Source organism: Stigmatopora nigra, chromosome 2 (assembly GCF_051989575.1).
Source record: "Stigmatopora nigra isolate UIUO_SnigA chromosome 2, RoL_Snig_1.1, whole genome shotgun sequence".
Lineage (NCBI taxonomy): Eukaryota > Metazoa > Chordata > Actinopteri > Syngnathiformes > Syngnathidae > Stigmatopora > Stigmatopora nigra.
Window position 1 is genome coordinate 8,130,423 of NC_135509.1, and position 14,075 is coordinate 8,144,497.

Consider the following 14,075-nt stretch of genomic DNA (forward strand, 5'->3'; position numbering starts at 1 on the left):
AAAAAAAAACTGAATTTTAATATTGAGGATTCAGTCCTTCCCCCTCTTGCTACATTTTGTGTATTTTTTTTCATGAAACTAACAATGTTTATCTTTTCTTTAAAGGTGAAAGAATGGCTATGTCTGAATTGTCAAATGAAGAGAGCGCTTGGAGCATCTGAACCTGCCGGAACTTCTGCAATGAAACCACAACCTTTGCCAGTCAAAATTACTTCATCTGCCTCCAAACAAAGTGATACTGTAATCCAGCAAGAGAAATCCACCGTAATCAAAAAAGAGGATGCACAAGTGGATAATAAGGTTCCCCAGCCACCAACCACCCAAAATACAGATCCACTTAAACAGGGTTCGATGCCGACACCAAAAGACCCTACCCTTATTGATCCGATAAAAGACAACAATGTGATCAAGCAAACACAACAGATTGAAAAACCACAACGGGTGGATGAGTCGCAAACTCCAAAAACAGAAGTCAAAGTAGTTCCTACAAAACCTGTCCAGCCTTCTGAATCGCCAATTCCTCCTGTCACTTCCACACCTCCGCTTGTAGTATCTGCCAAAAAGAACTCCGCGGAAATTCCTCAAACTACGAAACCACAAATCAAGGCAGCTTCTGCAAAACCGGCAGAGGGAAAACCACCTATACAGCCCTCAAAAACCACAACGCCACCTACCAAAACCTCACCACAACCTGCAAAGAAGGAATCTGGAGGTCTCTTTGGATTTGGCGCTTCTAAAACACAACCCGTTCCTTCTGGTAAACCCGCTGAAAGTGTCACGGGTAAAATGTTTGGATTTGGCTCTTCTATTTTTAATTCTGCATCTACCTTAGTAACCTCTGCTGTTCAAGAAGGGTCCAAAACCACTCCCCCGGTTTCTCCCAAGATTTCCCCTGCTAAAACCATGGTGAAACCACAAGCACCTCAACAGGTCAAATCCACTCCAGTGACTCCGGCTAAAATAGAAAATAAACCATTAGAAGCAAAAGAAGTGATAAAAGTCTCGAAAGTGGATATTGTCAAATCAGAGGAGTCCACTTGCCCACTCTGTAAGGGTGAACTGAATCTTGATTCCAAAGGACCTCCCAATTACAACACCTGCACCGAATGCAAGACCCTGGTGTGTAACCTCTGTGGATTTAACCCTGTGCCTCAAACAGAAGCGGTAAGTAAATGTACTTTACTCTTGTTGCATTTGAATACCCTTCCATCAGCTGTGTTTTTTTACAAAGTCCTCTATTTGGGCAAGGGCATCATCCCAAGCCACTTTTTTCCGACTTAGGATCATGGTCTTAGATTCGGAGGTCTTGATTCTCAACCAGAACGCTTTACCCTTCTGGCTAAAATTGTAAAATCTCCCGTTAGATTTAGTCTTAGGCCAAATACTTTTTCTGGGAAAAACCTAGACTCTCCCTTCAGATTCAGTCTTAGGTCAAATACTTTTTCTGGGAAAAACCTAGACTCTCCCGTTAGATTTAGTCTTAGGCCGAATACTTGTTCTGATGCAAGCCAGACATGCGGGAATCAAACCTGGGCCACCATAACGGCAGTAGTCTGCTCACTGCGCCACCACCGGGCCTGAAATATATATATAATACTCTTGCTTAAGGCCACCAGATTGCTGCCTACGCATCGGTGCAATACAAAATGCTGATGTCACATGTTGAACAGCTCAGGTTTTCAACAGACCCCGAGAAACAAACAACATGTATTAAGGCTGTTGTGCAACAGCATTAGCACGTTGGAATCTGATTTCACTGCAGAGGATGAAGCGGGGGCGTGGTTGTCAGAGCCCATAACAGATTTGAGATAGCAAAGTCGTGCGATATGCCAATAAAGAGAGATGGTGGCAGATTGCGTCAAACGCCACGTAACGTTAGCGCAGGACAGACTTCCTCTCTGGCCATCTGTTCTATCGCTTGGATCGGTATACTGTGTAATTCTTCAACTTCATTTCTACTTGTACGTGCCCAATTTGAGAAGACACCCTGGTTGAGGCGGAATGTGTTTAAAAATACTCGTTGATATTTATAGTTTCACACCTTGTTTGTGTGCTTGAATTATGTAATCGTCACGTTTTACTCACCAGGGCAGAATACGTGACGTGAATATATGCTATCCAAGATGAATTCTACTTCAAGCTCATTGCACACGTGTAAACAACATGAGTAACCTGTTTTTTAATAGTCTGAAAGGACTCGGCTTTGGTAAAAGCATGAGGGTTGAAAGGCTTGAAATTGCCAGGAGCGTCTCTCTTGTGATTGCTCACGGTGTTCAGTCCATTCCATCAACATAGACTGCAAATTGACTGTTGTCCTGATAAGTAGGGCGCACGTGTCTAGTGCTTTTGTAAAAGGGAATGGACGTATTGAACTGAAGGGTTTTGTTTGCTTTTGGACAAAAATGTCTCTTTTTAGAATTATTGATTCTGAGAGGAATAAAAGAAAATGCCACTTCGTTTTATATTGAGTTTGCAATATCTGTGCCGAGGTGGAGTGACAGATGTTAAATATATTCAAGAAATATACTTGAAAGCTTTGGAGGAATGCATAAGTAAATAAATGTCATGTAGCTAAACCCCCAAAATTATAAAGTTCTAAAATGAGAAAATATATTTTTTTTAAATCATTAATCTATGCATAGCTAGGAAATAATAAAATTCAGGATTACAAAAATATGTTCTTCTACTTGTAATTATTTTAGAAATATTTTATATATACATATAAGATATACATCTATTTTTTTCCTTTTTTTTTACATTTCTCTGTTTATAGCCTTTTGTCATCAGGCTTTATTTCAGTTGTTAGTCAACTTGCTCTGTAGCATATTAAAGTCTCTACCATTAACGACTTTTTATGACATCTGCTCAAACAGAAGTCAGTCCACAGAGACTTTCAGACTCCAAGCGGGCCAACTTTGCAAAGCTCTGCAATGTTTGCTTAGCATTTATGATCTCGTTGCATCTGCACTTGTGTTGATCCTTCCAGAAAGCCCCCATTTTAATTAGCTCATGATTTCCCATCTTCTATTTATTATAAAAATGTCAGATGGGATTTGTTAGGTTTATGTCCCGTCTATTGTATAGTTTGTAATGTCATCAATGTTAATTACCGCCACCATATTTTCCCTCCCACACAATAGCAGTGACTCTATTAAACAAGTCATTTAACGCATGATGCTGCTTCACTTTATTTTGCCTCCATTTTTGCTACTGGGCCAATTCATCAAATTAGAAAAGGCGAGGCGAGCTTTTTCTTTCTTGTTCTCGTTTTATAACAAAGCACTCTGCCTATTACAGATCAGTAGGTCAGTGTTGTTTGTGTATCCACGGCGGGCAACCATTATGAAGAGTCACGCTCTGTCTGGGCTGCTGGAAGCTGAGCATCTGAGCTCGTGCCAGAGGAAAGGCTGCCAGAAAATCAATAGCTTGCTTGCCACCCCCATCGACAGAAGCAGTGTGCGATAAATAAGCAAAATCTTTGTGTCAATATATATAAATAAAGAGAAAAGGCCTTGTATTAATATTGAACTCCTAGTCTGTCCCTTTTATTAATAAAACCAAATAAGACCTGAGGACTTGCCGAGTATTCAAGGATGTTCTCTCACATACTGCAGTTATCAACGATGCTTTTGAGTGATTTTGCAAAATGTGTTTATGCTTGATTACAGAAAGAATGGCTGTGCCTCAACTGCCACACCCAAAAAGCTTTGTTGGGACAACAAATACCTCAGCCTTCACCCGTATCGGTACCACAAGAGAATCAAGCCATACCTGCAGCCAAGAAGGCGGAGCCCCAGCCATCTCCAGCACAAATCAAACCTGAGGAGGTTGTAGTCAAACCACCATGCACGGAAACCTCTACCGAGGCAGTAACAACAGCTCTGACGGCCGAGGTCAAAACCCCAATCCCGTCTTTGACCAATGTTGAACTGGAGTCTACACTTTTGCCTAAAGCAGTGGATATTTCCAAGCTTCAAGAGAAATCCAAGCAATTAGTTGAACCCGATAAACCAAAGATTGTCTCTTTTGTGAAAGATTCAGATGTTCCACAAAGCGTACCAATTGACAGAAAAGAAGAATTTGAGAAATCAGAAGCAACAACTAAGCCTGAGCCCACAGAATCAACACTTGGGGTTCTTACAAATGAAACAAAGTTGACTTTGTCAGAGAAGATTGTTCTCGAAACTCTGATTGATAAAGACCAAAACAAACGGAGTGAACCTCCTGAATCAGGGCAGAAAGTTCAGGAACAGCCTCAAGAACAATCCGATCTTCCACAGCTGACACCAATTGACAGTCATAATGTCGTCGATACTTCGAAGCCTGAACCTACTAAGGATATGACGTGCAAAGTAAGTGCACTTTGTTTTTCAAATGATAATAACATGACAAAATGTTGGCTATTCATGCATGTCTTTTCTTCCACAAGATTTGTCTCAAATTGTTATTTTTTGTTCTGTTTTAGGCGAGAGATGAAACTGTTGTGGAGACCTTGAAATTGGACAAACCTCCCGAAGAAGCGGCGAATCGAGCCAAACCGAAACTTGCTCTCAAGGCAATGTCTATAGATGAAGTCATTGAACCTCAGATTTTACCATTTTCAGATGACCTAAATGCAGGGAAGAGTAAAAATGACGACGAAGATAATAGCTTGCCAGTGAAGGCGGCTGTCCAAGGTGAGAAAAGGCGTCTTAGTTTCCAAGCAATAGAAGAAAGTAGCGGTAGTGACATCACACCTTCCCCTGTGGTTCAGAGGAGAATGTTGAAAGTAAGTGATGTGTCATCTACCAGTGAGGAAAACCTAACAGAAAGTGCTGACTCATCTGTAGAAGATGAAGACTTCATCCGCAGGCAGATCATGGGCATGGGTGATGAGAAGGAAATATCTGTTTTGAAGGATGAAAAAGAAACAAAATTGGATAATGAGGAAGCCATCAGGGAGGCGGAGCTTCAGAACTCCTCTGTAAAATCCAATTTACTCTCTGGCAAGGGCAGCACAGATAATGAAGGAGCACTAGTATGGACAAAATCCCCTCTCGCATCAGAAGACACAACCAAACATGAAACTGTCCCCAGTGTGACTTTAAAGAAAGCTATTCCGGTGGTAAAACATAGACAAAGCACTGATGAAGAGGTGGAGAGCATCACTGAGTCCTTATCAAAAGGCTCATCTAGCATGCATGTATCTAGCTTGACGCCAGGATCGTCGCCTACATCAGCATCCTCCCTGGAAGAGGACAGCGACAGCAGTCCGAGTCACAGAAGGACTAGTGGGGACAAACAGTATCGCAAGGGTAAACACCGACATCCGAACCAGCCTCTCCCCACTATCGAGGATTCCTCTGAAGAAGAGAAATCTCGCAGAGACAAGAACCAACTAAACCTCCATGGCCGCTCATCTCCAAATAAAAATTCTTCCCCTGCGGAGGATCTTAGACAAGTTAGAGTATTGGAAGAAGCTGGTAAAACATCTGGTTCTGAGTATTGGGCCAGCGTCGAATCAGAGCCAGAAGTAAGACCAGCAGTGCAAAGAGGAGGCAAACCTTCTCCAACGGTGATACCGTATTCTCCATCAGAGTCATTTGAAGGGGTGGAAAGTGCTTCTAAATCATTAAAGAGTGCAGATCAAGCGTATGAGGACATTCTTGAGAAGGCCAAAGCAATCCCAGGTGATAGTCCTCCCGGTGTTGAGCCTCTATACGGTGGGATGTCAATTGAGGACTATCTTTATGAATCCTTAGTTGAGGAGCCTGAGATAATGATGGCTGAAACACAACCTGAAACCAGCCCAGATCCCTTAAAGAAACTCAGGTCTCCAGAGGAAGTTTATGAAGAGATGATGGAAAAGAAGAGGGAGTTGATCATGATAGAACAAGAGTTTAAACAGGCCCAGACAGCCTTAGAGTCTTCTTCTTCTTCTGTGACACCTCCTGAGACCTGTGTTGTAATCATGGCCACAGAAGCCACATTACAAACTGAAGATAGCACGACTGACACTTCCAAGGAAGCATCGGTCAAGAGAAAGAAACGGCCAGCCCCACCTCGCCCCACTGAACCCCCCAAACGAAGTGACGTGACTGGTATTCCGAGCACAATATCCGGTCCTATAGGTTTTGTTCGGCCTATGGTGCCTTTAGATCCCGCACTCAGAAAGGCGCTCTTCCCCATACCCGACCTCAAAATTACACAGTGTTCATCAGGGGAGGAAGAGGATGACAGTCTAGCAGATGAGTATGGGGTTGGTATTTCATCTGACATCACTCCAAGTGATGATTCGGAAACTAAAGACGATCAACCCATAAGCCCACCCGTGTCTGAACCAATTGAAATTGAGCCAATAAGCGTGGTCTGTGAAATCCCAGAAGCAAAACCCATTCCAACCCCAATATCAGCTCCAGAACTGACCACTACACCTTCCCCTATATCACCACAGTCACCACCAACGTCACCTGCCACACCCGATTTCAGTCTGGAATCTAATACATCTTCATCATCCTACCAGGCTCCAACTCCTCAATCTTCAGACAACACTCCTCTCACTACACCAACAATGTCCTTAACTCAAACCCCACGAGAGGTGTCCCGCCTGATAGGTGTTAAAGATGAAGTATTTTCTAGAGAAAGCTCTGCAGTCATAGTAGCAATTCCAGATGTGGTGTCTGATCCTAAAGCTGACATAGCTGAAACAATCCAAGGTGGAGCTTTTGCTCAGGATGCCACATTCTCAACTTCAGAAGAGACGTCTCCGGCAGTTGTAGTTGAAATGCCAGACTTGGTTTCAACCCCTTCGCAAATGCCCATTGAAAGTGCATCGATGCAAGAAGCATTGGCAAAGAACAAAATAGAACCTGTTGCTGTCACAGCTAAGCCCACAGTCCAATTTACTGAGTCACCACCTGTAAGCATTATTCAAGAATCTGTTCCAACTTCACCTCCTGTATCTACTACTTCTGCTGTTGCTGCAATACCACCCCATGAGCCCGTGATCGTTCAGATGCCTGACCTTGTTTCAACTACGTCTCAATTTTCAACACAAATATCTTCTCCAGTTTCATCAATCACAACAATCACAGATCAGGCACAACCACATGTGGTACCCTCGGTACAACCAGCTTTGGCTCCAATTATTCCCGTATCTGCTCCAATAACTACTGCTATAGTTAAAAAGAAAGTCCCACCCCCTCCTCCTCCACGGTCCACATCAGTTTCACTACCTGACCAATCTGGAGCAAGGTTACCTATGAGGGGTGTTCAACACATCTCCACAATCATGAGTTCCACCGTCACAAAAGGAACCACAGTTTCATCCCAACCAATGCAGTCTGTTGCGGTGGATATACAGCCACGAATGGAGGATATGAGTGCAGACGATGCCGATGTAGCTCAAATAGTAACCCCAACAAGAGCAGGCCATGTGGTTATCATTGTGCCAAGTGTAGAAAACAAGTCTCGGATTTGCCAAACTACTCAAAATAGCACAATCATTTCTACCGCATCTCAGGCACCAAATACAGAATCAACATTATCATCTACTAAAGTGTCAATGGGGCAAGTTCCACCACTTCCACCAAAACCAGTTGTTAGAACTAATAATGAACCGGTAGAATTATCCTTGCCGGATGCACATCTGTATCGTCCCGCCACTTTACCAAGGACTAATATTTATCCAAAGCCACCAGTTTCTCCCCCATCAACAGCTCAAGTTTCAATTGCAACTGGTACCAGTCTTTCTTTCAAGGCTCCCCCACCAATACCACCCAAACCTGTGATAATTCCAGCTGGGCTAGTTTTCAGCCACAAACCAGGAGAAAGTGTCAAACCACCTCCGGTTATGTCCAAAGCTGCAACACTGCCAAGGACCAAACCACCTCCGAATGCACTGTCACTTAGCCTGACCCGACCTGTGGATAGTAAGTCAGGGGCAACATCTCCCAAGTCACCGTTATCTCCAAGGCATGCCAAGTCTTTGAAAACATATGTAGTGATAACGCTGCCATCTGAACCCGGCTCACCCACAGAAGTGATAACAGTTCAGGCACCAATGAGACGAGGATCCATTCCAGCTGCTAAAGGGCCAGGAGTGCGAACGACCCCTTTAGAACAGAAAACACCCAGCGAAACATTTTCAACACAGGACCAGGTTAGGAGAACATCTGTCCCCACTTTGAGGCATCCATCCCCAATAGCTGTCTCTTCAACTCTTCCATTGGAACAAGTGGAACCCAACCATACTGTTGTCCGTGAAGTGTTCCCTGAAAGAGAATCTTATCAAGAAACACCAATTCAGGTTCATAATGTTCCAGACCCAATAAAGAAGCCATATACACCAGTTGTAATGCAGCAGCAACAAGCAGTTTATCACTCACTGCCATCCAAAACAATGCATGAAAGCACCACCTGGACTCCAGAAATTGGTGCTCAGAAGGAAGCGAAACCTCATTTTGATTCAGCTGTCAGTCAACATCCAAAATTAACTCCAGAAGGAATAACCCTTCCACAAGAGATTTCAGTTGATGCTCAAGTACCGGTGGCCCAAATACAAACGATGCCGACCCAACAGTCTCTGACACAACATGTCTCTATTATGTTAGAACCTAGATTAGGTGATGATGTACTCATTCCCCAAGAAAGCACAGTTACTGTATACTCTAATACTCAACAACACAAAATTGAAGTAGAAAACACACAACTACAACCAGAAATTCAGACAGTGGAAAAATTGCCGATGACAGTTAGCCCACAACTACCTACAGCAATGGAACAAACACCCTATTCTCCAGCCAGTTGGATGACTCCTCAAGCAGCGATTGAACCACAAAAAGATTATGTTGTTACGATACCAGATGTACCAACATTATCTCAGATGAATAAAGAAGTTATACCTACTCCCCCATTGCCAATGTCTGAAATAATGTCCCCATCATATGTATTGGAGGGACAACACGTAACCCCATATATGGAGCAGCGTCCTATCACATACGCTCCTCAAGTCTACAGAACACTACCATCAACCGTCATGCCAATTCCAACACCTCCACTTGAGGCTGCTGTGAGACAAGCACCACTATCGACTGAATTCCAACCTCAGACAGTGGTTTTAATGCCCCATGAAGTTATAGTTGAGCAAACTCCAAGTGAAAGTAAGACGATAGAAAAACCACCATACACCACAAGTGAAATATTTACATTCCCTACAGATTATGAAATGTCACGCCAGGTTCCTCACACTGACGGCTTGGCCTCAACAAGAAGGCAATCTTTAATAACGCAGCAGCCATTAGTAATAAACATGCCGGCTGAAAAAGACGTTCCATGCGTTGTGAGTGATACTTACACGACAAGTACATTTCCTGAAGAACCACAGCTATCAAATTATTCGTCGGAATTGGATCGTCCACTGGAGACAAAAACTACGGAGCCATTCACAAGAAGAACATCAATACCTACTATACATAACATCCCACCTGGTGGAGGTATTGCTCCAATGACTATCACCAAAATTCAGCAAGAGTCCATTGAGAGTCAAGAAATCAGAGGTCCTGAGAAGGTCGTCTCCAGTATGAGTCGCAAGTACTCTTCTTCAGTTTCCACTACAGGCCAGCCAGCCGAAATCCTGCCAAGTTTAGTCACCCAAGTTGTGACCACTGAAGTCCAGAGAACCACCGTGTCTGTAGTGCATGAAAGACTTCCTCAACAAACTCCACCCAGTGCAGGAACCGCCATGTTACCAGATGAAAGCAAATACCAAGTTCAACCCAAACAAAATGGTAAAATGCTTTATCATGGAGATGTTATTGATCTACGGACTGTTAAGGTTGGTGCAAAGATGACTGAACAAGGTATGGACCTGACTCCACCTGAGTTATATCGACATTCATCCAGTGACCCTGTGCGTCAAATCACAGCAGTGCAGCCTGAAATTGTAAATCTCAGTGCCGAAGTTGTCCCTGCGGCTACATTGGCTTTAGTAACTGATAGCATCACTATCGTTACATGCACTGCCACCATTGCTTCATACGGCAACCCTCCGGCAGAGAAACCGCTTGACTTGCAAGGGCCAGTGACATCTTCACCCCTCCCTCTCACCACATACAAACCATGTGAACCACTGGCACAAATTGTATACAGACCTGTAAGTGCCCCGCCTGTAGTTACATTCACAGCTCAAGAACTACCAATGAATTTATCCTATGGAACAATCGTCAGTGGGTGCAAACAACCAATGACTCCTACTTCAACAGATATGAACAGTGTTCTAGCTTTGGAGGCGACAGGTGCCATGGATCTGTCCAACTACAGACCGGTGAGGTCTATGGTAGCTTTATCTGGAACAACCTCTGAAGTAGTAACGACCGTTATTGAAGATGATGGGACACCCGTTGACCTCACTGCTGGTAGAAGAAATGTATGCTGTGATGTTATCTACAAATTACCTTTTACTGGAAGCTGTAGATCGCCACCCCCTGTCACAACTCAGCCTGACAAAAGTGTAGTCCAAAGAGATGATGACCATCAATATGACGGTACCGGACAGCCTATCATCCAGGCCAGCCTCAGTGAGGTAGGGCTCTTTCCCTATGATCCCAACAAAGACTATCACTACCTCAATGGATCAACAGACAGTGCTATTGACCTCACTGCCAGCCAACTTTCTACTGGTAAGTACAGTGATGATTGTGTTGCATGATAATTAGATCAATGTTATTTTGGTCATAGTTGTTGTTTATATTTTTATTTTTGTACTGTGATCTTGATTTTATTTTCATAACTGTGATTTCTCCCCCTTTTTTTTCTTCAAACAGATGCATGTGTTTGCCTGCGTGTGCTCCCGCAATATTTTGGCTTTGCATCTTGCTAGCCAAAATGACTTCAATTATGCATGTGCATGGGAACCTTTTTAGATCCAGATATAGTTTTCTAAGCAAAAATAATTCTGTAAAATGGTGTGTATATAAAAATAGTAAAAACTCTCCGCTTGACTTGTGGCAGGTAAAGCGCTAGATTACACTAGCAAAGCCACTGCAGCCATGGCCAAGATGACTCCTTCTCCATCATCTCAGGACGCATTCTCGGCCTACAGTGTCAGTAATGCCCTTAGAATTTCAGATGGAATGGTTTACTCTTCTGTCTCCGTCTCAGTTCCATCAACCTATGCAGTCACTACCCAACCTGGGTCTATCTTTAGCACCAGTGTTGTGCCCATATCAGCAATCCAGAATCAGTCTGCACCCCAACAGTTCAGCTTCAACCCAGACCAAGGCCAAATGGTTCCTTATGATGCTGGGATTTTGAAAGAACTTTTTCCAACAGCATTGGCTGACATCAAATCAGGTTATCCAGAAATGTACTCTGATGCTACACTAGAAGCACTCGCAGCTTCTCTGGATGCGTTATCCTCTTCCCCAATATTTCCTGGGTTAGACAACACCAAGATGGCCCAATACCAGATGGAGAGAGAGTTTCTAGAGCTAGAGAAGCTTAAACAGTTATGTCTTGCTGAGGAGTTAGAGTGGGAAAGACACGAGATCCAACGCTATCGAGAACAGGAGCAGCTCATGGTTCAACAAGAGCTTGAAGAGCTCCAGGCTCTGAAACAACAGCTTCTAATGCAACAAGAAGAGGAGCACCATGCTCACATGGTGGCCCAACAGCAAACATACGTCCAACAGAAAGAGCAATTGCAACAAATCCAGCAACTACAGCTTCAACTCCAGCGGCAGTTGGAGGAGCACTATAGTAGCACGGGCACAACGACGAACTTCCTTGAAGCCAAATATGCAGGGGTAGGAGACAGTGGGCAGTATTGGCCGGTCAAAGATGAATCTACAGGTACAGCGATTGGAACACGGCTTGAGGAATGTCAAGACCAGAATAACATACCGAAACGACTTCAAGTTGATCAAGAAACAGGCAAGAAAATCATTGACAGCGGGGTGCAGACTGACGATGAAGACTCAGCCGAAAAGCAACATGTTGGAAGAAGAAAGAAGAGCAAGAGAAACATTGATAGCTCAGCTCAAAGCGATGACGAAGACCAAGATGAATGGGATACGCCCGCAAAGTCTCGGCGACGTCCTAGGAAACACAGCGGTGAAGGAAAACATAACTCAAAGGTTTCCAGCATTGCTATTCAGACTGTGGCTGAGATATCTGTCCAGACTGACCACTCTGGATCCATCAAACGACCTAAAGTCCAAATGGACACCAAGGTGGAAATAATCAAACACATCTCAGCTCCTGAAAGCTCTCAAAAAGGTGGTAGTCTGAGCTGTCAAACAGATTCCGACAGAAGGCACACACCTATTGAAGTGGGATATACAACACACCTCACAACTGATGCAATGGGTAGATCGAGAGGTTTCTATTCCACCGTTTCCCCTATATCACATGAGACATCAGTTGGGGGACAGAAAATGTTGACTGCTGACGCAAACAGATTCTCCTCTTGCCCTCGTTTGAAGTCTGGTCAGAAGTCCTTTTCTGATCCCAAATCTCTGAGTCCGGCCAAAGAAGACAGGATGGGAGTCTACTATGCAGAAACATATTCAGTGAGTTGCCAAATTAATTTAAGTAGTTTTGTTTACATTTCAAATTTTGGGTCGAGACATACTTTGTCTTTATGTTTCAGGGTCGAGGTTCACCCTCCGGCTCAGGTAAGAAGGTCAAGAGGACACTACCAGATCCACCCCCTGAAGATGACCTGCTGATGGGACGTTCTGGGTACAGCACCAACTCTGCCCGGCGACGGCTGGCTCGCAGTACTACAATGGCCCGGGCCAAGATTCTGCAGGACATTGACAAAGAGCTTGATATGGTAGAGAGGGAATCTTCAAAACTCCGCAAGAAACAGGCTGAGCTGGATGAAGAAGAGAAGGAAATTGATGCCAAGCTACGGTAAGATGTTACAGATTTAAAAGCAAACATTTGCTTAGCACGGATTGTGTTCTGCATTCCATCAAATGATTACAGTTGTCGCCCATAAATTTAACAAATGGTATTGCTCTCATCCCTCCTTTGCCATCATCCTCCTTTATCCATCTGCATGATGCCTTCACTTATCATGCTAGCTTATGGGCTAAAAGGCTACCATGACATCACCCAGTGAGACTTCTCCAAAATGTCATGTTGTAAGAGGTATAATTGTGTGAGAACCATAACATTTGCGATTGAGCATGAAATGTTCAATTAACAATCTCGAATAAACCATAAGATAAACATTTTCATTGCAGGTACCTGGAGATGGGTATCAATCGGCGAAAGGAGGTCCTGCTTAAAGAGCGAGAAAAACGGGAGAGAGCCTATCTCCAGGGGGTGGCAGAAGAAAGAGATTACATGTCAGATAGCGAGGTTAGCAACATTAGAGATGACAGGAATGATAGACTGGAGAGGCCTCGAACTGCGCCCCAATCAGAGTTTGATCAGTTCATCCCCCCGCAAACTGAAGCTGATTCCCAATACAACACACTTACAAGTCCTTACTCTCATTACGGCCAGTACGTTCCCCAGACTCAAACCACAAGCCATTACACCCAACATAATTTGTATGAGACACAGTCCGTTTACCACCAACAAGTGTCTCCTTATCAGCATGTCCCGAGCCTCTCCCTCACCCACAGTCAAGATCAGACAAGCGGCTATCAACATGCTCTTATCCTGCCACAAGGAAAGCAGCGGCAAACTGACCTGTCTGATTTAGAGCCCAAAATGGCAACTAATTACGAGGTCATACGTAACCAGCCACTCATCATTGTGCCAACCTCTTCAGAAAGTGGTTTCGGGGTGGCTCACCTTGGAGGCAAGTACGGCAGCTTGGATTTGAGGCTAGGACTGGAGGAGAGAAGCATGGCCTCTAGTCCCATGTCAAGCATCTCTGCAGATTCCTTCTACGCTGACATCGAGCACCACGGCGCTAGGAACTATGTGCTAATCGAAGATATAGGGGAACTCACAAAGGCCTCAACAGGGTTGGGTAGTAGTGGCTTGAGTTCTGGATTTAGCTTGCCTGATAAAGAGTTATCCAAGGCAGACAGACTACTTAGGGCAGCACAGGTCAGACGTGCAGAGGTACAACCACA

The 14,075-nt window shown here is 44.0% G+C and overlaps 1 protein-coding gene across 1 annotated transcript in view; it reads left to right on the plus strand.

Annotated features, from left to right (window-relative positions):
- pclob (piccolo presynaptic cytomatrix protein b) overlaps window positions 1-14,075 on the plus strand; it is a 42,285-nt gene that overhangs the window by 13,473 nt on the left and 14,737 nt on the right. The window contains exons 11-17 of the mRNA XM_077735065.1: window positions 106-1,164; window positions 3,298-3,456; window positions 3,669-4,352; window positions 4,466-10,658; window positions 10,990-12,548; window positions 12,629-12,894; window positions 13,230-14,064. Of these exons, the coding sequence (XP_077591191.1) occupies window positions 106-1,164; window positions 3,298-3,456; window positions 3,669-4,352; window positions 4,466-10,658; window positions 10,990-12,548; window positions 12,629-12,894; window positions 13,230-14,064 (10,755 nt within the window). The remainder of the gene's footprint in view (window positions 1-105; window positions 1,165-3,297; window positions 3,457-3,668; window positions 4,353-4,465; window positions 10,659-10,989; window positions 12,549-12,628; window positions 12,895-13,229; window positions 14,065-14,075) is intronic.